The sequence below is a fragment of the Cyprinodon variegatus genome, unplaced genomic scaffold, assembly GCF_000732505.1.
Source record: "Cyprinodon variegatus isolate N-32 unplaced genomic scaffold, C_variegatus-1.0 Scaffold260, whole genome shotgun sequence".
NCBI lineage: Eukaryota > Metazoa > Chordata > Actinopteri > Cyprinodontiformes > Cyprinodontidae > Cyprinodon > Cyprinodon variegatus.
In genome coordinates, this window is record NW_015150713.1 from 769,491 (window position 1) to 792,671 (window position 23,181).

Consider the following 23,181-nt stretch of genomic DNA (forward strand, 5'->3'; position numbering starts at 1 on the left):
GCCAGCCTTTTTAAGAGCTTCTGTAATGGCTGGAACAGGGCCTTATGTGAAAAAAAAGAAAAAAAAAATTAAACTGTTAAACATTTTGAGGTTTTGTTTACTCATTTCATTTATTTCAACTAAATTAAACTGTATCTCTGTTGTAACTAACCGATTCCCATTATGCTCGGGTCACAGCCTGATACGTGATAGGAAACAATTCTGGCCAGTGGGGTGAGCTTATGTTCCTTCAGGGCTTCTTCACTGCTGATCACCAGGGCAGCAGCACCATCAGAGACACCCTGGAGATAAAGAAGAGACTCAGATTAAAAGGATATTAAGATAATTCTCATCATTAAAGTTTAAATGTGGCATATTTACTGGGACAGAAAAACAGTAAAAAGACTTAATGCAACATTAATGCAAACTTCTGCAAAGGGATAATTGTACTTCTTTATTCATTTTTCTTATGTGGTAGTGTGTGGTCAGTTGCGAAATGAATAATTCAATGTTTGTTGCTTAAAAAATCAAACAGTGATTTTTGAAGTTTACATAATTTCCCTTTTCAAATAAGGTAAAGTCCCATTTTTTTTCCAAGTCAGTGATGAAGAAAAAACAGAAAAAGAAGAAAGAAAAGTGAGCAGAAAGCACGCAGCTCACCGAAGCGTTGGCAGCGGTGACGGTTCCTCCCTTCTTGAAGACAGTGGGCAGCTTGGCCATTTGTTCCAGTGTGGTCTGAGGTCGAGGGTGTTCATCATGAGACATTGATGCTTTGCCTTTCTTTGCTTTCACCTCAACTGGAGCAATTTCAGCTGTGAAGTGACCCCCTTCATGAGCTGTAAGAAAGAAAAGATGCAGTGCAATTTTTCTATCTTCAACAACACAGAAACAGAGGAGCTAAATCAAATAATCGGTATAAAAGGATGATATAAACATAATATCTGTCGGCTCACCTGCCTTCCATCTCTGTTGGGTCTGGTATGCATAGTTGTCGCAGTCCTCTCGTGTTATCTGATATTTCTCCGCTAGGTTTTCTGCAGTGATCCCCATCGGGGTCTTGATATGAAGGTCGGTGAGACCCGCCCACAAAGTGTCCTCCAGCTGTCAGACATATGACGACAAGTTTAACCTCTGAAAACAACCTGCTTTTTTAACATCAAAGGGCGTGTGTTTTTATGATGGAGGAAAAGTTTTTTTTCATGTAATCCCTGGAAAGGATGTTTAAAAAAGCTTCAAAATAAATTTAAATATTTTAGCAGGGCAAAACCTAGCATTTAGAATTTCAGAAGAAAATCTAACCTTTATGTTGATTCATTCAGCGGATGAAAAGGAAACATTTTAAAAATTGAAATCAACAAAGGGAGAGTATTAAAAACATCCAACGGTCCCCACAAAATAAATGCAACTAAAGATATTTTGTAGATATTTTAAAAATATTTTTTTTCCATGAGGTATAAATATGAGATGAAACAGCGACTAACTCTCTTAGCCACTAACCTGACGCACAATGAGCTGGATGAACATAGGTCAACATCTGCCTGTGCTTTTTGTTACAGATATGCAGAAAATCAGGGTTAGTCAAGGGTCACCTGGTTCACATGCCGGCTCCTCATTATTGAGTCCTGAATAGAATAGGCCTTTTCTACCCTTCTATCGCTTTCTATCTACCTTCTATGAGGAGTTTGCTTAACTCTACTCAGACACTTGAAACCAGGACCTTCAGATGAGCTCTAATCTTTTAGGATCAAAGCAAATATTCAACGAGGCAATAAAGCAAATGGCTGTAAAGAATGGAGGAATATATGTGACTCCATGGGCATGTTTTAAAATTTTAAAGACCCTGAAAATGTTGTTACTAAAAGATTATAAAAAAAGTGGTGGGTATTTGATGTTCCAGTAGGATTAAGGCAAAAACACAGAAATGCTTCACCAGGCCCAGATCAACTTTCTCTCGTAACATTAAAGGAAGGACCAATGTAAAAAAACGGCGTCTCCCTTTAAGTCACAGAACCAAACAGCATGAAAACCTGCGAATCAGCTAAACAGACAAGAGCCTCAAACTACTCATGAGGCTCTAAAAACATTATGCAGAGAGGGGCTAGAATATCTGTATGTTTAAACCTTGTAAAATATAGATAAATGTGCTGTCAGACTGACAAAGATCAACTGTGCAGAGAATGGCTGGTAGCACCAATGAATTTGGCACTGGTGGTTTGGGATGTTGTTCACCCTGGTTTTTTTCTCGCTTTTTTTCTTGCTTTTTGTGTTTCAATTATGATTAAAGAACATGCCTTGTTGTGCATGTAGAACGGCTGGGAATGTACCTTAAGGTCGAGTCCAAACTTTGTCCCAAAGCGGATGTTACGGACAGCGTAAGGAGCCTGGCTCATACTCTCTGAGCCTCCACACAGAACCACCTCTGCCTCTTTCAGACAAATCTCCTACAAACACATAAAATGACCACAATCTTATCTTATGCTCTCCAAGTAGAGGCATGACAAACTTTGGAGTTAGATATATTTGAAATTAAAAAGAATAGAATTCAACTTAATTGTTATTACATTGTTACAAGTACAAAGCAACAAATTCTGCATTAACGCATCCCTTTGGGGAACAGTGGGCTGCCATTACGTGGCGCCCGGGCAGCGCTGCTGCCACTCCCCTATTGTATTCCACTAAGAGTAAAGAATGTCTATGGAGATTAAGACTAAGCATTTCAAATATAAATGCATTCTCAAAGGCTATGAATTAATTTATTTAAACTTTTTTCGTCAACATAAAATGTAGAAAATACTATCAAATGTGACTAAAAGCAGAAAACAACTGTGTTGTTTTGCTAGATTAGATTAAGGGGAAACAGAACAGACAAAAAGAGTGTAAAAAGCAAGAATGTTTTCTTTAGATGTTTGTAACGATGCCTACATGAGCGCCGTTTATGATGGACTGGAAACCAGATCCACACAACCTGTTCACAGTAAGGGCAGGAACTGGAATGGGAACGCCACACCTCAGACCAACATGACGAGCAATATATGGAGCATCAGCTGAACTCTGGGGAAGCACACACAGGTATAGTTAGGGAAAACCATAAAGAACAGAAAACCTCCATGAATACCAGCCAGCGTACCTGCATGACATTTCCCATAATGATGCTATTTATAAGCTCTGGTGCCACAGAGCCGGCAACAAGGGCAGCTTTGGCTGCATGCTCAGCCAGGTCTGTGGCGCTATGATCCTTCAGGACTCCACCATACGTACCAAATGGAGTACGCTTGGCTGCTACAATAAAAACACCTGCAGAAAAAGAAAATCACTTTATTTAAGATATTAAAGTAACTTCTTGTTCTATAATCTACGTATATGTATTTGTTGTTTTTGACAAACTAACTCCTTGATGTTAATAAAAAGTTTTCCCTTGTTAAACCATAAACTTCCTAAGATATGAACAGAAATGTATACACATTTAAAAACAGACATTACAGCTGAAATAATAAAAAATAAATCAGTTAAATTCTTTAGAACTTTGTGTGTTTAAGTTATGCCATGTTGAGTCGAACATAAAGATCTGTTTTCCAATTATATGGCTTTCAGCTAACACTTCACATAGAATGTTTGTTTTTAGAAATGTTTCTTTATAAATATAAAAAATTATTTAAGCTTTTAGTAAGTTTTTAGATGTTGCTGGGATAACACAAAGGTTCCCTAATCCAACATGAATTTTCCTCATTCAACCTCACATCATTTCACTAAAGGGGCTGTGCAATATCGATATGTTTAAAAATCTATCATAATAGAAGCCTTTCAACGTCAGTCGATAGATAGTTTTTGATTTGTGTTTTTTTTTTTTCCCTCAGTTTAAAGTAAATATTAGGGGGAAACGCCAAAATATGAAGTGCAGCCCTAAGCTTATTTAAACATTTAACATTCAGAAATGGGTCAGCCCTGCCAACAACCATGCTTGGTATAGTTGTTAGGGGACACCTTTTTTCCTCACTTTCTATATATTGAGTTGTTGCCCAGCTACGGTTGACCAATTAAAATTGAAGAGTAAAATGTGCTTAATTGTTTTTTTTTGTTTTTTTTTTACAAAATTTGAAACAGGTGAAGCTAAAACTGTGCTGCTTGAGGAATTCTCGTTAGAGAATATTGACAGGGAAAGAAGGTTTTTCTTTTTTCAGAAACACAAAATATATATATTGTTTGCATAGTTTTGGCCTAGTTACTGCTCTGAATGGGTTATTCTTTAAGCAAATACTATGTTTTAGAGTTGAGTTAATTACTTACTTAATAAAAAGTTTAACTGATATTTAAATAATCGATTAATCACAATAAAAAAAGTTTCAGTTTTACATGGAACTATCCAGTTATGATTAAATTAATAATTCCTTTCTGATTAACTTAATAATACTTTTCTACATATCTAATTATGAAGACAACTATTTTTCCTTTTCTTACCTATAAATCATTGTGTAACCTGCAATACAGAGCAGAAGCCACACCTTAACCCAGACTTGGCACTAACAAGTTTTGATAAACATTATCTTCACCATTTGCATCTGTGAATTTTGTTCGCTGTTATGTAACATAACACATGCTGTCTAAAAGACAAACTGACCTAAAACTCAGATAATTGTATTTTTTATTCTTTTTTTAACAGGGTTATGACATATCTTTTTTTATTTAAAATTGTTAGTATAGAATGAAGTCATAATAAGGAGAAAACAAACAAACTAAAAAAAAAGTCAATGATTTTAACACTATCCTGTTACCTTTAACCTACTTACAGTGAAATTAGGTTGCATTCATGGAAGGTTGTATCTCCTCCTGCCTTTAAAACTAATAGAAAAGCTTCATCTCCAGCTTTTGTTACTCATTATACAAAAAGAAAAGAAAAATCTTTGAGTCTGGTTCCTTATTTTCTAATGTTCATGATATGTTTGCTTGAGATTTTGTTCTAAGACATTTGTTGTTGTTATTTTTGCAGGTTTATTCTTTTTTGTTTTATTTGATCCATATAGGAGAAAAATCTTTATTTAAATTTAAAAAAGGACATTTAGTAGGTCAAACCATTACTAATCATAGTTTCTATTAGCCTAAGTGTAAAGAACCTAAGTCATATGAAATCTTATAATAATTAAGGCATAAAATACGTTTTTAATAATTAAGGCATAAAATACGTTTTTAATGATATAAAATAAGACAAAAGAAGAGCAAAGCCCTGGTAATCATCTCAAAGATGTCCAGTAACCTTTAACCCAATTTAAATTAACGCTGAATTCAAGAAAACTTTTAAGCAGTTTCATTAATATATTTGCATAAATAGCTCCACTTTACACAGCTGTATACTAATATGTTATTGACTTTATGCACCTGTGCACAAAAAAAGCGTAAACTATACAGTTGTTGTCAAAGAGTAAAAACTAGCCTCCGTGTTTTATTAGTATCGTGCAGAATAAAAAAATATCAGTTTACCTCTGATAAGCGCCATGATGTTGGTTCAGTAATAATCTTTTGGACAGTTGGAACCTCGAAATCGATGCCCTTTCTAATTCTGGCTCCTGATCTGTCCACGGTGGACATAAGAAAGAAGCGCCCAGCTGACCTTTACCCTAAATAAAGCTCTGGCTGTGTGTTTTATTCCCGCAGATTCAATAGGAAATTAATTAATAAACTAAAATCTACCTAACGCCTTTACAGAGTATGAATAAATTCACAACGTATTCACATGTAATTGTTTAAATAAATCGCAATTATCTTCCAATTTATCACGTTTAAAGGTTTTGTATGCGCTTCAAAATGCTCGAAAATGCGAAAGGTGAATGATAAAAGCGCCTCGCTTATTACGTCATCTTTTTGCGCCTGGTCCCTGTTGTGTTCTGTAAGGGGACACAAGTGAGGCGACATGTGAAGACTTTTGTTTACGGTTGTGTTTGAAATAATTAGAGTAAATTGGACCGAATAGAAGTGGAGACATGTCTCTGGTTGTTTCACGCTGCATCTGTGGGGTTTTATCCCGACAGACTACCTCGTCACGGTGAGTTTTTTGTAACAGGATGCGGTTCCTAAGTGTCGGAATAAATACAAGGTTAAATAGAAGAGAGGTGAAGCTAAACCAGTGATGAAAGTTTGTTTTCACGATTTGCACATGCCATCCGCTAATTGGTGCTGTTGTTATATTGTTTTGCAGCTTGCATTCTGGATTATATAAAGGTGCTGTGCTGAGTCCCTGGTTTTCACCTGCGGTCACGCTGAAGACATCTGCACCACTCAGGTTTGACAGTCGAGGCAGATTAAAACACAACAATTATTTTCTTTTTGTTTGGCGGGGAAGGAATCAAAAGAATCAACTATTTCCTCATGAATTGAACTTCTTCATTTTTACTATTTTTCCAAGGCTGCACTTTTAAAAGATGAAATTGCCGAGCTGTTTCCAAACGAAATTTCTTTTGGTTTTACACTTGTGTAAACAAAATGGCAAATAAAATCTGTCTAAAGTCTAATTTAGTCGAGACTGGGATCTACAGATAGATTTGAAAGATATCAAAATAATTTATCTCAGTTAATTATGCATTTAAAGGCATTGTTTACACATAGACGCAGTTCTAACCTTTGGTTCCATTAAATGTTTCATCCCCCTATCTAAGAAAAAAAAAAAAATACTTTTAACGTTTTTTTTTAACAACAACAATACTTAATTGGTTCTCTACCAGAGTCTAATTTAGGAAAGTTTATTGATCGGTCAAGCCTTGAATTTCAAATTATATGCAAAATTTACCTTTATTTGAAAATAAAATATGGGTTTCAAAAACAGCCATTCAGTTCCTTTTTTCTTTAGCCAAGGCTAAATATTTCTGATGCTTTTATTACAAGTAACCCATGTCCAGGATGTGTCTATGTGATGGCTTTTGAAGCCCTGACTCCAGCTTGAATGGGCTCAGCTATCCCTGCTGTGTGTGAGCATCCACTTCTATTACAGCACAGGTGTCAAAGTCGTTCCAGAAAGGGCCGTATGGCTGCTGGTTTTCTTTCCACCCAAGCAGTAGCACACCAGACTAACCTGATGAATTGATGAGATGAATGGAGTCTGGTGTGTTACTGCTTGGGTGGAAAGAAAACCAGCAGCCACACGGCCCTTTCTGGAACGACTTTGACACCCCTGATTACACCAAAGGTTTCCTTTAGTATGCTTGGATACAGCACTGAGGACCTTCCCTTTGGTAGAGGGTGTTTATCAGTGTCTGCTGAACACTTATCAGGTCAGCAGTTCTCTGTATTAAATTCAATTATTTATAAGTGTTTTGTAATGTTTGTATTTAAAAAAACAGATTTTTGCAGATAAATGCTGGAGTTAAATCACTCTGTATAAAAATAATCACTTTCATTTCTTTAATTTTATTAAAATCAAGGTTTTTTGTAATAAGTTGCAACTAGCTGCATCATTGTGTTGGCATACTTGTTGACAAAAATGCTTGGCAAAACAAAAAGCATTAATAGAATTGGAATTAAAAGTCTCTTATCGAAACTATCACATTTATTTAGAAAACGACACATTTTGAAAATGTCAAAATGTTTGAATGAAATTCTAAGAAATTGTAAAATAAGAGATCCGTCTTTTTTTTTTTTTTCAAATTTTACAAAGTAAAACGTATGTATTGCATAGTAGTATAATAATGTAAAAGGTCAAAGGATTTTACATACAAGTTATTATAGAACAAGTTATTCTTAATTGGGTGTTTCATGAAATCACTAATCCTCAAATTCTACCTGCAACATTACTGATTATAATATAACATTACTGAAAATATACATCTGGTCAAAAGTATGCTCATGCAGAGATGTGGTTTATGTTGCATTAAGAGCGGAGCCAAAAAAGAAGAAGAAAGCAGACCCACGGAGGGAGCAGATGGTGAGGGAGCGACTGAAGAAGAAGCTGAAGAAACTGGAAAGGGTTCCACCTGAACTCATCCCCATAGAGGACTTCATCACTCCCACCAAGTGTTTGGATGAAACAAGGTCAGGCTTAGTTTAAAACTGCACACACAAGAACTCAACCAAATTAATATTTAACTTTCCCTGAATTTTTTTCTCCTGTTTCACATAGAGAGCGCAGTCCTCCAAAGCTTTCATTTGAAGAAAGTGAGAGTCGAGCACTTCTTCTGAAAGAGTGGAGTCGATACAAACAGGTTATTTTCTGATACTTCATTCCTAAAGGTTTTATAAACAACTAAATGTCAATTAAAACCTTAATGGAAAACTGAATAAAAGATCTAAAAATATTTCTTTTGTGACTCAAGAACCTACAGACACCCTGTTTACTGAATGTAGCTTTTTCTGTCTGGTCTATATCATGAATACCTAGAGATGTGGAAATGACATTGTCTTTGCTTTGCAGAAACAACACATGGCTGAAGTGGAAGCCATTGAACTCGCCCTGGAGGCACAGAGGGAGGCGCTGGAGGAGCTTAAATTGGAATCCATCGAGCTTTACCAGGCAGCGCTGAAGCCAGATCCACTACTGTTTCCTTTCACTCATAAAGGCCCTGCCTACACGCCTCCAATCCCAAATTATGAGGCTCCAGATGGAAAGTACAATGATGTCACCAAAGTGTACACTCAGTGAAAACCTGTGGCTGCTGCCTGTCTTTGTTTGATATTTAAACATAATTCATCAGGCTGGGATCCTGCCTTTTAATCCGTCTGCGAAGGCCATTGGGATGAATATGTTGCTAACTGTTTCCTTACCGTTTATATAAACATATGGCTCTGGTACATAATTACTCATAAGTTGTTTTTATTCAGACCTCGAAAATGTTGAAAATTAAAGTTTGTTTATTCAAATGGTTCCTTTTTTGAAGTGACTGATTTCTCAATTTAGACCAATGATGAATTCACCTATAGAGACTCCAAATCACACATCATAGCTACCTTTGTTTAACATCAATACGTTGGGGTGTCAATAGACTTTTAGACTTTCTGTCCCTTCAATTTAATGGGTTTTATTTCTGAGGGTGTATTTTTTTGTACTCATTACTGATAAAAGCTATTTAGCTGTAGTTCTGCATAAACCCTGTAATTATCCTGGCCCCACAGTGCATAATTTTACCATAAACATTAGGATATCAAGGCAGGTCAAATAACCTTAGACTGATCCCCAGTAATACAAAGTTTTAATTCAAGTGCAGCTTTAGAATTTACCCTTAAATAAAGCAGAGCACACGACTTCAATTTTAAATACCTCCTTAAATTAGGGGTAATACATGAAGCTAAATTTAAATCAGTTCTTCTGTACTACCATGTTTAACAAACTTTCCATAAATGTGTTCTGTACAAAAATCAATTCAACATCATAGATCATTTTAGATGTAGCAGCATTCTACGTATTATCTACATCAGATTTCATTAGTTCATATTGTAGGCATGTCCAATCAGTTCTGTTGGTCTTCCTGGTCCAGAGGTCTGTGCCAGTCACTAGGAGGCTCTTGCCTTAGTTTCCACACTGGGGTGAAATTTCCTTGCTCTGCCAATCGCATTCTTTCACTTTTCTGTAGAGCATCCTAGAATGTAAAAACAAAGTTAAATTTTTAATAAAACTTCATGGTCTGTAGGGGTTTAAGAGTAGTATATATTCAGGTCTTTTTATAGAAGATTGTATTGTGAAGCTGCACCTTAGCCTCTCCGAGTCTGTGACTTTCCCATTCCCTGCAGTTTTGGTAGTCCACTTTCCACTGCTGGCAGGACAGGGCGGTGCCGTAGGCGTAGAAGTGGTGAAAACGATTCCTGAAACTTTTGCAGTGCCTGAACTCACTCAAGTAATCTTCACAAGCTCGGGGTGGCTGCAGAGACCCAAGAACAAAGAATGTAGTTTGGCTTTAGAAGGAAGCGACAGTAATGAGCATTCACTGCTGTGGATTTTGAGGACAATAGTAGATAGGATGGAGACATCAGAAATTAGAAATCTGGGAGGAGCTCTAATGCTTTTAGTACAATATTTAAAGTTCATTAATCACCCATAAGCTCAAGTTCCCCCCAAGAAATGCCAATTATGATTACATTTCTCACTTTTGTGTGTTGAATACTATAGTTTATAATGAAATTAAAATCATTTTTCTTTAATAATTGGCTGATTAAAAGAAGACCACATAACTGAAAGACCGTAATAAAAAGGGTACTAAAAAGGCTCCATCAGTACAAGCAGCTCATACAGTTATCAAACATAGTGGAAGAAGTATGATGATGTGGGCTTGAGCTGCCATCACATGACTCGAGCATTTTGCAGTGGTTCAACTTGTTACCTTGACATTTCTGGAGTTATATTAGCAAAATGCATTTATCTGCTAGATGCCAAGTTAAAGACTGATCATTCAACAGGACAAAGAATCATTTAATTGTTCCTGAAGGTTTTTTTGTTTTTGTTTTTCAAGCTACTAACACATATTTGTGTTTTACTATAAATAAAATGAAAGTCAGAAACTCTTTTTCAACAGCTATTGATAAGATTAAAATAAATGCATAAAAATAACTTCTAATACAAAGACGTATCAGAAACGAGTATCTTAAAAACAGATAAACTAATATCACTTATTTTGAATTCGAAAACATCCGCAGTAAACCTCTAAACAGCGCCCCCTGGCGTCCGTCACTGCACTTGGACGTAGTTTTTCTGAGATTATCGAGTTCTTTTTCTTTTTATTCACACATTGATAAGCATTAAGTAAACACGAGTAACTGATACCTCAACATACTTAAATAAAACTCATTGACACACCTCCCATTTATTCTAAATGTTCCTCTCGCTAACTAGTGGTCAGGGTTACGGAGAATTTAGCATCGATAGCTAGGCACTTAACTCCTCACTATGATTCCGTCTCGCAAAAAAAAAAAGCCACAAGCAATTACTAAAAAGATAAAAAAAAAAATGTATTAGTTCTAAATTATATCAATCGCATTTCTTGATAATTTACCCTCCAAGTGGTTTCTGCAGGCCGCTCCATGGTTAACAGGCAACATAGGAAGTGCTTCCGGTTTCAGTTTTTTCAAATTAAAAGCACACAATATGAAAATATCCTACTGAATTATAATTAACTTTAACAATATTAAATCAACTTTAGGTACATTTGTTAGAATAGTCTTTAAATTTATATACTCCAGTTTCCATTCTGGGGTTTTAAGCAGCAATTTGCCGTTTACCTTTAGTCATCCACTATAACTTCAAACACCAGAACTAATTTAATTTCATAGCTTAATAAGTTTATTATCCAGGTAAATTCAACATAATATAGTTTCCTTCATACATGACTGACATGAAAATATGGAACATATTTTCATGTCAGTCATATAAATAACTGCAAACAATTTCAAAACAAAGGATTTTTATTTGTCTTTTTATAAATAATCCAGGGAAAGAATGTCAGCAAATCAACGCTATAACTGTGGGGAGAAAAAAAAAGGAAAAAAAAAACACATTCCAAGATATAATTGTTCATATGCGTATACAAAATAAAATGACTGTACCCATCGTTTAAACTATGAACAGGATCCTGAAAACAGAGTGTTTTTTAGGAGGACTTGTTAATAAATAACAAATCTGGAAAAACGTGGTAAAAGCAAAATTAAGTCATACTATTCCAACAATAAACCTTGCCCTATTCTTTAAGTAAGATATATTGTCTATAGAGTCTGGCTCAAATCCATGGACCTGTGAACACAAACTTTTAGTGACAGTGTTTAACCAATGCAGCATGTTACCGCCAGAGTTTATGTTCAAAACATAATCAAAAAATCAACTGCAAAGTTCAGACGTAAAACGCACACAAGGGAAAAGCCAAATGTGCGTGTGTGTTAAATTAAACCATGCTGTTGAAGATGTCACAAAAGCCAGAGAAACTCTTTAATATAATTCAAGGTTTTCTGCCCTTCTTGCGCAGTGACTGTCCTTGTCCAGAGAAAGCAATAAATCTGTTCAAAGCATCATCCTAGAAGAAAAAAAGAAAAATTTAGAGAGCATTAATAAATCTAGGAGATCAGTGCTCATGTAAAAGGCTGAGGTACACCTAAAAGTTTTACAATCGACAAAATGACTTTGGGGTTAAGTAATTTTAAACATCTAATGACAGTTATCTACTCACATCTTCAACATTTTTCTTGGGCTGAGGCCTGGAGTTTCTGATGAAGGTGATCCGGCCAACTTTGAAGTCATAATTTGGAATACCTCTGTAATGAAAGATTGTATATCAAGATTTCAAAAATGCATTTTAGACTTTCTTAGTCCAGCATGCACTCAAACTATGAAACAAGGTTTTATTGTTTCTACACACTACTCTTTCCTAAAGTTTTATGTAATATTAAACTTACAAGGAAATAACATTAAAGGAATTTTTTCGACTTGGGCCTTCTCCCACAGTTCCAACAATATTACTAAAGTTAACTGGCTTCTTCTAATTGCCCATAAGTACCAGTTTGTGTAAGGACATTACTTAGTTCTAAACATAAAAATTATTAACGTTATAAACATCTGTATGTCAATTTACAGGGTTGACATTTCCAGTAATTAAATGTCTGACAGGCAGATGCTGAGATAAATGGGCAGCTAGCATGGAGGAGGAATTCTACACAAACAGAACCAGGCCTGTTAACGGACACATAATGGGTTTAAAAATGGCTAGGCGGCTGCATTTACAATACAAACAGGAAAAGGGAAAGGAGTTTGGAAACTTTTTCATGATCCATTTTGAACCACAGTTTATCATATATTGTAGAACACCAATAAATATTCTGAAATTTCTATTTTGAATGAACCCCTACACCTTTTTTTCTTTCTTCCAGTGAGATCCAAAAATCCAGCTTTTTTATGAATCAAACAAAGTTAGATTTACCTCTACTTTAAAGCCTAAAAATGTCTGTATGAATCATTGTTTGTAGTTAGTGCTAACTGACACTGGAAGGTTATCTAAAATCATGTTCTTTTCTCTATTGAAAATTAAGAAATTTAAAACTGAAAAAAAATTGAGGTCTTTCCTCAATTAACAAAAAAAGTTATTTTAAAAACATTTTACAGCATGAAGAATTTGATTGTTTTAACCTTTTGATGTCACTTGCAGTGAGAGGAGCAGGACTGGGTTCAATCCCTTTCGTTTTTCCATCCAGTCGATTTCCAGAGCCAGTAAAAGCCTGGCAAAACATCAGCAACAATGAGATCAGTTCTTTCACTAAACCTTGATTAATACTCATTTGTCTCATCAGTCTAACAGCAGGAAGAAATTACTCTGAATCCAGTATCCATGTCAGCATAACTGCTGGGGTCTCCTTCCTCTTCCTGCAAAGAACCAGGTTTTACCACATTGTTCGGATCATTAAATGTGCAGTTTTAAGGTTTGTGTCTTACTGTTGGTTCATCGTGGTTCTGAGCCCGTCGCTCAGGTTCTTTGTAACCCAAAGGAGCATCAAAATCCACCTGAGGTGAGTGGTGAAAACATGAATGAGGCAGCGTACATCTATAACAATAAAATATAGTAAAAAAAAACAATCTTACATTCATGTCGCATTCGATGATGGATACAGCTTTGTCTGGTTTTGTTTCCATAACCCGCAGCTCATAGATCTGAAGCAAACACAGTTTTATTAAAAATCATAAACAGCCTAACAATAGCAAGTTTGGAATGATTAAATATACCTTTTCATTGTAGTTTATGGCTATGACATCACCAGTTGTCAGGCAGGCAAAGTTCCTCAGAGCGTTCTCCAGGCTAAAATGGACAGACTATTAGGAACCTAATAGGTAAACGTAACAAAAAATGATAATTATAAAATATATTGATTTCTTACACGGCCTTGGGGTTTGTGATATCCAGGAAGTCAGGACTCTGTGGCTGAAACTTTGAATATGTAGCCACCATGAGGTTGACACTTTCCACCTGAACTAGACCACCTTCTTCCAGCAGAAGATTCTGCATCATCTGCAGTGAAAGAAAAACACAAAATCAAATGTTTCAGAGTAGTTGACAGTAGTTTTACAGTTCCTGATTGTTTTTTTTTTTTGTGTCTGTTTTTAAGATTCTGTGATTAAAGGTTTATCCTATCTGCCACACTGAAGGTCATGTGCTTTAGAGTGTATTCAGGCAGCTACACAGGATCAACATAAACTGTTTGTTGCTCCAACAGTTTGAAAAGATTTTCAAAAGTTTTGGAAAAGTTACCCATCCAGCATTATAGGGGCTGCAAATGTGATTGGTTTCTGCTAAAAACTCTCAAGAGCATCTAGAAGAGAGTGCTTTGTGGCGTGTGGGAGGGAGAGTTGGAGATCTGACTGATTGCTGTATGTGTTGTAGCTGAAAACAAAAACTGTATTAAGATTATTTTTATCTCAAAATGATGTTGGGGTGAAAGGAGGATAGGACAGCAGCCTGGTGGATGCATGCCAACCAGGTCCAGCTGTAGAGGTGCAGCCTTATGTCTCCACTGCTCCACCCTCTGTAACCACAGCCCCAGCACTGTGGCAGAAATCATTCAGACACTAGCTTTGTTGAAAATCTTCCCTCATCTACACCAAATTTGTTGCTACATTAAGTATTGATAAGCTAGCGATCTTTTCAAGATTTTCTGGCATTCTCATTCACTCATAGACTCAAAAAAGAAAAAAACATACTTTTCTGTCTTCTTATTCGTCACCGTTTAATATAGTAAATGGTATGTACTTATATAGCGCCTTTATTCAAGTTAGGAAACTTGACCAAAGCACTTTACACTACATTCATTCATTCATTCACCCATTCACGCACACACTCACACACTGATGGTGGCAAGCTACATTGTAGCCACAGCTGCCCTGGGGCTCACTGACAGAAGCGGGGCTGCTGTACACTGGCGCCACCAGGCCCTCTGACCACCATCAGTAGACAATGCAGGTGAAGTGTCTTGCCCAAGGACACAACGACACTGAAAGTCGGAGTCGGGGCTTGAACCATCAACCCTTCGATTTCAGGGCAAACTCCTACATCCAACGCCACTGTAGCAGCTCAAGGAATGAGAAACCAACTTCTTTAATGAGAAATAAATGAGAATTTATCAACTTTAGAGTCAACACTATCCAATGTAAATAAAAGCTGACCTTAATGAACCGGGAATGAGGAGAGAAAGATTAGCCAGCTGCAGAAGAAAACCAGAAAGGCCAGCGAAACTTGTCTCTATAAAGGAGGCACCAACTGTGTAAGCATAGAGCAAACCTTTTGTGAAGGAGAGAAAGTCCTTCATGTAATGGAACTAATCAATAAATCTGACAATCTCATCTCAATCGCCACAGTGCCTGTATGAAGTCCTTATATTCAGCTCTGTTGTGGGATCAGACCATATTTTTGTTAACTCTAAATAAATTGATATACTATTGTTTTGAGAGCAAATACACTATAGACCATTCAGAGCGCCGAACATCACTATCCAGCTAGTTTTGCGCTCACCCAGTGTGGCAGGTAACAGATTCCTTCATCTGCCACAAACTCCAGAACACCACAATGAGTCATTCTGTCCGAGTTCTTGTTGGTCAGTTTGAACAGCATCGGATAGGTGATGTTAAGCCTACCTGTGTGAATAAAAAGAAAAAAATAATTACTATTATTTAGAATCATTTGATGCGATGGAGGAGCAGAGAAGAGCGTTGTTTGACTTGTACTTACTGAGCTGGTCAAGCGCTGAAGGTGGCATAATTACTATAAAAATACAAGTGGAATTGTTAGTTTTTGCAGAAAATAAACATTCTTCTCAAATAATATGAAAAGCACTATGATACCAAAAAAAAAATACAAATAACCCAAAATTATAAAAGATTTGGATTGAGTTGTTGGTTCTAAATACGTTGTAATGTTGGTGTTTGAGGAAACTAACTTCTTTATCTCTTATCCCAAAAAACATAATTCAGGACAAAGACATCTAGATAACAAAAATGGGTCATGTTTTAACCAATGTCAAAATTGTATAAAATTATATTTTTCTTACATGGAAGGTATTGTAACATGTTTTTAATATCTGCAGCCCTTGAAGGTTTACTATCTCTATTAGTTCCTTACACCTCTGATTATCAGTCAAAATGTAATGTTAAATTTATTCTTTTTTCGTTGTTAAAGCACTATAATTTACAATGTGTACTACTATACTAAATATACATTTAAGGCCGAACTCCTCCACAACTTGAATATACTTATAACTTAGGTATTTTTTTTATTCTAAAAAGATAAACATACTTTACAGTTCAGCTCGTGCAATATTCTAACTACTAAATACTCTTTCATGTATATGTATAAACAAAATATATTCAGTCAGTATCAAAATAAAGAGGTTTCTCTTTTTCCCTCATATGCATTATTTTTTATATATATAAAATTTATATTTTCGCTAAAAATTATGTGATTTAATTGAACACAGTGGTTTGTTAATGCATTGCTTTAGGCTGTAAACTGTTTAGCGAAGCCTATTTACGTTTATGTGTATTCGATTGCTTTTTTTTTTTATTTAACGCAGACAAAATAACAGTCTTCTTTCTGCTTCTTTTTTCTTATTGGAAATATATGACAGAAATTGTCTGTTTTTGGGGATTATTTGCCATAGAGCAGAGGTCATGGATTAGGGGACCAGGGTCTCGATCCGGACCCACCTGCTGGCTATTCCGGACCCAACCTGATATAAAACATTTAGAAATTACCGAACGTTGTCAGACAGCAGTGTCTAACGTCACTTGCGCTGCTTCTCCTATTTGTACGGTAAAGCCCTCCAGGACCAGGCTACACGTGATGCATATTAGCCAATGAGCTGTGTCAGTCTGGGTTGCTGCCGCTGGCGACTTTTAGACACAGCAGGCAAACCTGTGACAAGCCGGGCAGTAGGTAACGATGATGAGAAAACGTGAAAGAAAGTGTAGACTGCTGGAAGAAGCGCAGTGATGTGGTGACATAAAAGTGAAATGGGGTGCTCAAAGATGACCCTGCACATTTTGAGTATGTTTGGCTCAACCTGCTGCTGTGAATTAGGATTCTCCACTATGAACAAAATCAAAAATAAACATGGATCCAGGCTCAAAATGAGTACTTTGATATATGCTTTAGAATGGCTTTGTCGCCATTCAAACCCAGGTTTAAAGCCTTGTAGGGCAGCAAAAAGCCCACTTCTCTCATTAAGCCAGAAAAAAGAAAGAAAAATAACAGTCAATTCAGGTGTTTTATAAAATATGTGAATCAGGAAATTGTCTGTATACCAAACTGAACGATTGTAGTTCTCTACTTCAAAAAAACAGTTTAGATTTTAAAATGGCTAAATTTTCAATTGTTTTTTTTTTTTTAGATTGTTTTATTTAAAAAGTCAATGTATAAACATGGATGCATAAAAAAACTCATTTTGTTTCAGTGTTAAGTTCTGTTTAAAGTAACAGATAATTAAAAAATGTCTCTGGACCTTTAATGGTTGATGATTTTCTTTATTCGGACCCTGCTGATTTTGAATTGGTTCCCCCTGCCTTAGAGCAATAAAATATTTCTACTTCTCAAGAGTCTGCCGTGCAAGTGGTGATAAGGTCTGAAAATAAAACATTCAATCATCTTCGTTTCTTTTGAGACATGCAAACTTTCATAGGCGACACTCACTTTTGCCTCCTTTCTCCACATCGGAGCGGTCGTTGGGTCCAGCTAACATGGACACCGAGTAGCAGCGGTACTGGGTAGAGAAACGGTTCGAAAATCCCCGGACCATGGGGTGGTCAAAGACAGGATGGAAGGAAAACTGTGAAGTCAAAAACAGTTTGTTAATAAAATAAAACTTTGTTCCATCACGGTACAACTTTACCTCGAGGATGACGGAGCATCTTTCTGTGTCTGTGTTGTTGTTAGCAGCTAGTTAGCTAAACTGCTAAAACTACGACTTATTTTCATACACGTTTAGCGTCAGCGGTGAATATTAGCAGCTATTGTCTTACCATTGTGACTGCGTTTGGCTTTTTATGTGGAGACTTTAAGTAAAAATTGCTATTTTTTATTTTTCTTGTAAGTTCAGCGTATTGTTGTCTTCCTTCTTCTCCAGGAAGTATTCGAGCTGACAGGCGGAAATTACGTCATGACGGCTAACATCCAGCCAGCAACCAATCAGAATAGCTTTTGTTACTTTTATTACAAACCTACTCGTTTTGTATGGCAGATTTCCTTTCACAAATATAAATATTCCAAAACTGCCCAAACTTCAAAATTTTCTGGAATGAAATCCATTTATATTGTTTGAATCTGATCAAATCATCCACAGATATTTTGGAGATTTCCAAAGAATTATTTTCTTACACTCCTTTTCATTGTTTAATGTTTTATTTCAGACCACCTGTCTAATGTTCTGTGTAGTTCTTTGTAAAATCTTTTCAATGAAATTCATTTCAAAAAATTAACCACATATCCCCTCCACTGTGCAGGATGTTTACTTCAAAAAGTGCTATACAAATTATAAAAATTACACACACGTGTATATATATATATATATATATATATATATATATATATATATATATATATATATCAATAAAACCAATATTTCTTTACCAGATTCAAACTTTTCTTTCCTTTAACAAATAAATAAAGTAAAGAAGTGATTGCATATCAAAAACTAATATACTCAGAACATTAAGCCGGTCTAAATATTATGGTTTGGCAATACTTATTTTCTAGTATAGGAATTTTTTTTTATTTGAAACTTTTTTAATACACTTTATTGGAGATACAAAGAAATGTAAAAGGAGCTTTAATACAGTGTATGAGAAGAAAATGCTATGTTTGATATCCTTAAAAATGAAAGGACAATACAAAATTAAGAAACTACCGTAGCTAAAATAAAAGAAAAAGGCAGAAATACAACTGAACTTTTTTTGTTATGAGGTTAAACGTGTTTTATGCGTTATGTTCAAATGATTTTATGTGAAACAAAAAATATATATACAAAAATAAATCACAGAGTAGCCTTTGTTTTCAAATCAAATGCTTTATAAAGTCTTATGAAGACCAAGTTTTTAACAGCAGCACACTGATTAAATAGAATACAGTGTCAGAGTTAGTACAGATGTCAAACAAAGACATTCCTCCCCACAAATATTTTTACTGGTCACAGACTTAATGTATACAATAAAAACTGGAAAAAGTAGGTATTGTGGTGTTATAGTTGCATAAAAATCTGTACAATCTGATAAAGACTACTGTGGCCAAGGCTTTGCTCAGTCTCTTCCCTGTTCTGTCTTCAGCCTTTAAATGGGAGGCCAGAGTTTGGTGACTTCCTGGTGCATGGCCTCAGGTAACCACTGGCAGTAGGCAGACAACAGAACTACAGGGTGGAAAAAATAAATTAGAAAACATATCAACGACACTCAGATAAAAACAAAAACAGCATTAGATCCTCACAATTCTCTTCAGTCCTCCAGATAGAGTGGAGAGCATCTCTGCTGTCGACCCTTCTTGAAACCAGTGGTCCAAGTAAAGCTTCAGTTCTAGGCTGAAGTCTAAAAAAAGAAAAGATGCAACAATTTTATCTGTCAATATTCAACAGCCCTTTTTATCTCAGTTTTCAGAGTAAAAACATGATAGACAATGAACAGATACAAGGATACCATATAAAAAAAAAGATTAGGAATAAAGTCTAAAGTGCAAATTTTAAAAATATTCTTTACTTATAGTCACTTCAGCCTGGTTTATCCTTTTAACCAAATTCCAGGCCTTTGCAGACTATTTAAGAAACTCAAATATAACTATTTTAGGCCAAATTAAAGCAAATAGGTAGGAAAAATATGTAAAAGTTTTTTTACATATAGTTTTTTTCTTTTACACAATGCAAGCCTGTCTCTAATATTTAAATTACATGACAGTCTGCAGTGAAGAAATCAATTTTATCAGTACAAATGGAGATATTCAGCAACCTTCTACAATATTTACAAAAAAAAACTTACTTTGCCCAAGTTTTCATCATGATGGAAGGGTTCGACAGAAGGTGGCCTGTATTTTTCTTTAGTTTGGGACAAACCTGTGAACCAGATATAGTTAATGTTAAATGACATAATATGTATGGGGCGCTTTATTTTTTAATCAAATTTAATATTTATAATGACATTTTTTTTTTTTTAAATCATGCTGTTGTAAATTGAAGACACCGGTAATTTAAATGGAGGAAAATTATAAATAAAACTCTTAATTTTCATTTTTTATCAATTTTGTTTTTCTTGTGTAAATCTTTTTTCTTTGTGAAAATAATCGTTATTTATTTTTATTTACCTGCATGTGTTTCCATCAATATACAGTGAAAAATATTCATAAAAAAACAAAACAAAAAAACAACTGACTTTGATCAAAAAGTATAACTGTACATTTAGAAGAAAGAGCTTTCTTTATTTTATAAGTTATATTTTTTAAATGAAAGATTTTTCTTCAACAGCTAGGATATATAGTTTACTATATAATTAAAGGATTTAGTACAAAACAGATGCAAGGGATGCTGTTGTACCTGTCCCTCCAGAAGAAACCTGGCAAACAGCCGGTACCGCTCCAAACCTTCAGGATACTCCATCTCCACTGCAGGCAGCTGCCACCCGATCCGGACTAAAAGGAGACATAAAAAGATGAAATAAAGGCTGAAGAATCAGTCAGCTTTGCCGCTCAGTAACTAAATTAACTTACAGAATGTGCTCGATCTGTGGCATCTGATGGTGCCGGTGGAGGAACAGAACCACGGCACCGGAGAGTCTAGAGGAGAGCCGAAGTGACAGTACTGAGGCAGGAGCTGTGGAACCCACTCTGCTTCCACAGCTGAAACACCTGACAGGAAGAACAAGAAAATATTCTCATAAGATGGAGTCACATAAAGGGAACAGAGCTGATACATATTTATGAAGTTCAGGTTCTGAACATTTACGAAAACAAATTAGCAGAGAGCTTAGATTATATTTACTGTATTTACAAATACGAAAAAAAAAATGCAAAAATTAACTGGAATAGATAAAGAGGAGAAGAAAGAAAGGGGGTGAAAATGGAAGTAAAAGTAGAGAGAAAAAGAGGGAAGCAGACAGGAAAAAAAGGAATGAAAAAAGGAAAAATATCTCCCTTTACTGCTGATGAGGATTCCCAGTCATCCAGGTCATAGTCACTCCGTAAAAGTTCAAAAACATCCACTGGACTTGGTTTCCAAGATTTGAAATCTCAAATCTTGGAAACCAAAGATGTTTTTGAACTTTTACGGAATCCCCCTTTACTGTTCTGACTTAAACATGCAGATTATTTAATCAATTTTCATCATACAAGTTGAACTGCGGAGCAATAAGACCATTTGTACATGGATGTAGAAGGTGGGATTGTGGAAACAAAGGGATGCATGAATGACCCAGCAACCTAAAAAATGTGAAAAAGACGAGGATTTCCTCCTTAGGATGAGTTCTTTATCATCATCCTTATGAGGACTTTCAAAATCCAGTCAGTAACCTAAATAAAAGTCTATTTTCCATGTTCGAAAAAATAATGATTAAACAACTTATCTTTAATAAGCACCACCAGCAACAGATCAGCAGCTTTATTTCTAATGTCTCCTTATACTAAGTTTGTAATCCTATTTCACCCCTTTACACTTTATAATGATAATAGGTAAATTGCTAACTCTTTAAAGGTCATAGCTACAACTTTTTAATCAAAACAATTTATAATAAAATAAAAATTCTTCACAGAACATTTATTATTATCCTGTTTTCCCATAATTACCAGGATCTTTAAAACAGTGATCCGGACCTTGGCTATAACCTGGAACATCTGAAACTCATCCCAGACCTTTGAGCCCTTCCACACGGTGGGGTTCCCATACCTCTCATGTACATTTTAGAAGTCTCCATGATCTCCTGATAGACCACAAACTCTGGCAACGTTTTAAACAAAGCAGAATTGGGATGAATGAACACCGGGTCGTCCATCAGGGGAGTCTATGATAAAAGAAAACAGTGACAAAATGAAGGGAATCAACTAAAATATGCTATCTTCTATCACAACCCAAACTTTAGGATCTGCTTACCTTATAGGCATTCTTCCACTTTGGGTCCAGCATGTCTTCTGCTTGGACGCGTCTCGCCAGGTGGTCTCCCAGCCCAGCTAGAACAATCTGCCGCAGACAGACCACCTGATGTTCTGTAGGTGGAGCCATCTTAGGGTCCACAAACACTCCCACCTCCGGGCACACAGCGTTCACTGAAAGGAGGGAAGATCAGGGATCTCCATTTCACTTCCTGCTGCAGGTTTATGTTATTTTCTGTATGTGTGCATTTGTGTACCTGCATTAGTAAGTTGACCTCTGAGCCTCCTGATCTCCACCATTGCTTTGTACCTCAATCCGTTGTCCTCACAGAACTTGGGAGTGCAGCCGGCAAATTCACAGGCACCAACAGCCCCTGCAGTCCAACACATACGGAGCTACAGTGAGACTTATCATTCTTAACATTTGGACATGCTGAGTTTCTATGGATAAATTAAGAGGGAAGTGTTCAATTGAATCTGAAAACAGCCAAAAAGACCTCCCAATGTACTGCAGAAAGACTGCAAGACTACATGGCAGAAAACTTCAGATTCCATGGAAAGGGATGCAGTCGAACATGGTTGAATAAAAACATTATCAAGTCTGCTCCAGTTTACTAACAACTGTATAAATTAGTAAGACTTGTGCAGCAATAAATCAAAACTGGAGATACAATTCGAGTTGTCAAAAGTATTGATACTCAAACTCTATATCCGATACTTATGTTGACGGTATTAATGCTGAATGCAAGTGATGCATATTTATGATATTGTTAATTCCTGATCTCTAAATTATATCTTAAACAATCTTAAAATGTTGTCAAATTGTGGTATATTTGTGTAAATCATTTGGCAATTATTTGGAAACCTAATCACTGTTTATTACTATATATTTATTTTTTGTTTATACTATTTAGTAGCGCTGAATCAATTAATCATATTTAACTGTGATTGGTTGATTATTGAAATAATTGTCAACTAATTTAGTAATTGATTTCATCATTAATTGGACAATAGAGACTCTAAAACATGCCTTTAGCTGACAGAGCAACCCACTTAGAGCAGTAATTATACAAACATTGTAAAAAAACATTTTGCATATAGGATAAACTTTTATATATATATATATATATATATATATATATATATATATATATAT

General features: G+C 35.6%; 5 protein-coding genes across 5 annotated transcripts in view; 1 reads left to right on the forward strand and 4 right to left on the reverse strand.

Moving 5' to 3' along the window:
- acaa2 (acetyl-CoA acyltransferase 2) overlaps nt 1–5,607 on the reverse strand; it is a 7,206-nt gene extending 1,599 nt beyond the window's left edge. The window contains 8 exon segments of the mRNA XM_015382557.1: nt 3–41; nt 152–281; nt 640–815; nt 933–1,080; nt 2,304–2,420; nt 2,902–3,030; nt 3,107–3,273; nt 5,452–5,607. Of these exon segments, the coding sequence (XP_015238043.1) occupies nt 3–41; nt 152–281; nt 640–815; nt 933–1,080; nt 2,304–2,420; nt 2,902–3,030; nt 3,107–3,273; nt 5,452–5,467 (922 nt within the window). The 5' untranslated portion in view covers nt 5,468–5,607.
- Nucleotides 5,608–5,844: 237 nt separating this feature from the next.
- Nucleotides 5,845–8,818, forward strand: mrpl40 (mitochondrial ribosomal protein L40). Its single transcript, XM_015382553.1, has 5 exons — nt 5,845–6,013; nt 6,167–6,250; nt 7,837–7,992; nt 8,081–8,162; nt 8,372–8,818. The coding sequence occupies exons 1-5, from the start codon at nt 5,952–5,954 to the stop codon at nt 8,597–8,599; spliced, it is 612 nt and encodes a 203-aa protein (XP_015238039.1). The 5' UTR covers nt 5,845–5,951; the 3' UTR covers nt 8,600–8,818.
- A 115-nt stretch (nt 8,819–8,933) lies between these two features.
- LOC107089649 (chromosome unknown open reading frame, human C22orf39) lies at nt 8,934–11,013 on the reverse strand. The gene is made up of 3 exons (XM_015382554.1): nt 10,941–11,013; nt 9,645–9,812; nt 8,934–9,533 (listed from the first exon to the last, which is right to left on the reverse strand). Exons 1-3 carry the CDS (start codon nt 10,968–10,970, stop codon nt 9,405–9,407), a joined length of 327 nt encoding a protein of 108 aa, XP_015238040.1. The 5' UTR covers nt 10,971–11,013; the 3' UTR covers nt 8,934–9,404.
- Nucleotides 11,014–11,348: 335 nt separating this feature from the next.
- On the reverse strand, nt 11,349–18,059 carry ufd1l (ubiquitin fusion degradation 1 like (yeast)). Its single transcript, XM_015382560.1, has 12 exons — nt 17,930–18,059; nt 17,601–17,736; nt 15,645–15,677; nt 15,429–15,550; nt 13,801–13,931; nt 13,649–13,721; nt 13,508–13,576; nt 13,361–13,429; nt 13,241–13,291; nt 13,058–13,146; nt 12,105–12,189; nt 11,349–11,951 (listed from the first exon to the last, which is right to left on the reverse strand). Exons 1-12 carry the CDS (start codon nt 17,930–17,932, stop codon nt 11,877–11,879), a joined length of 936 nt encoding a protein of 311 aa, XP_015238046.1. The 5' UTR covers nt 17,933–18,059; the 3' UTR covers nt 11,349–11,876.
- A 782-nt stretch (nt 18,060–18,841) lies between these two features.
- Nucleotides 18,842–23,181, reverse strand: part of dhx37 (DEAH-box helicase 37) — a 14,400-nt gene continuing 10,060 nt past the window's right edge. The window contains exons 20-27 of the mRNA XM_015382595.1: nt 22,283–22,399; nt 22,027–22,199; nt 21,823–21,937; nt 20,652–20,789; nt 20,479–20,573; nt 19,928–20,001; nt 19,386–19,483; nt 18,842–19,308 (exon numbers count right to left, since the gene is read on the reverse strand). Of these exons, the coding sequence (XP_015238081.1) occupies nt 19,232–19,308; nt 19,386–19,483; nt 19,928–20,001; nt 20,479–20,573; nt 20,652–20,789; nt 21,823–21,937; nt 22,027–22,199; nt 22,283–22,399 (887 nt within the window). The 3' untranslated portion in view covers nt 18,842–19,231. The remainder of the gene's footprint in view (nt 19,309–19,385; nt 19,484–19,927; nt 20,002–20,478; nt 20,574–20,651; nt 20,790–21,822; nt 21,938–22,026; nt 22,200–22,282; nt 22,400–23,181) is intronic.

Coding starts and splice junctions, on each gene's coding strand:
- LOC107089649 (XM_015382554.1), bottom strand. CDS start 10,970: ATGGAGCGGCCTGCAGAAACCACTTGGAGG. Junction 9,813..10,940: donor CTGCAGAAACCACTTGGAGG/GTAAATTATCAA, acceptor GGGTCTCTGCAG/CCACCCCGAGCTTGTGAAGA. Junction 9,534..9,644: donor ACAGACTCGGAGAGGCTAAG/GTGCAGCTTCAC, acceptor TTTACATTCTAG/GATGCTCTACAGAAAAGTGA.
- mrpl40 (XM_015382553.1), top strand. CDS start 5,952: ATGTCTCTGGTTGTTTCACGCTGCATCTGTGGGGTTTTATCCCGACAG. Junction 6,251..7,836: donor AAGACATCTGCACCACTCAG/GTTTGACAGTCG, acceptor TGTTGCATTAAG/AGCGGAGCCAAAAAAGAAGA. Junction 8,163..8,371: donor AGTGGAGTCGATACAAACAG/GTTATTTTCTGA, acceptor TTTGCTTTGCAG/AAACAACACATGGCTGAAGT.
- ufd1l (XM_015382560.1), bottom strand. Junction 15,678..17,600: donor TGTGGAGAAAGGAGGCAAAA/GTGAGTGTCGCC, acceptor GTATTTTTATAG/TAATTATGCCACCTTCAGCG. Junction 15,551..15,644: donor TTCAGCGCTTGACCAGCTCA/GTAAGTACAAGT, acceptor TTATTCACACAG/GTAGGCTTAACATCACCTAT.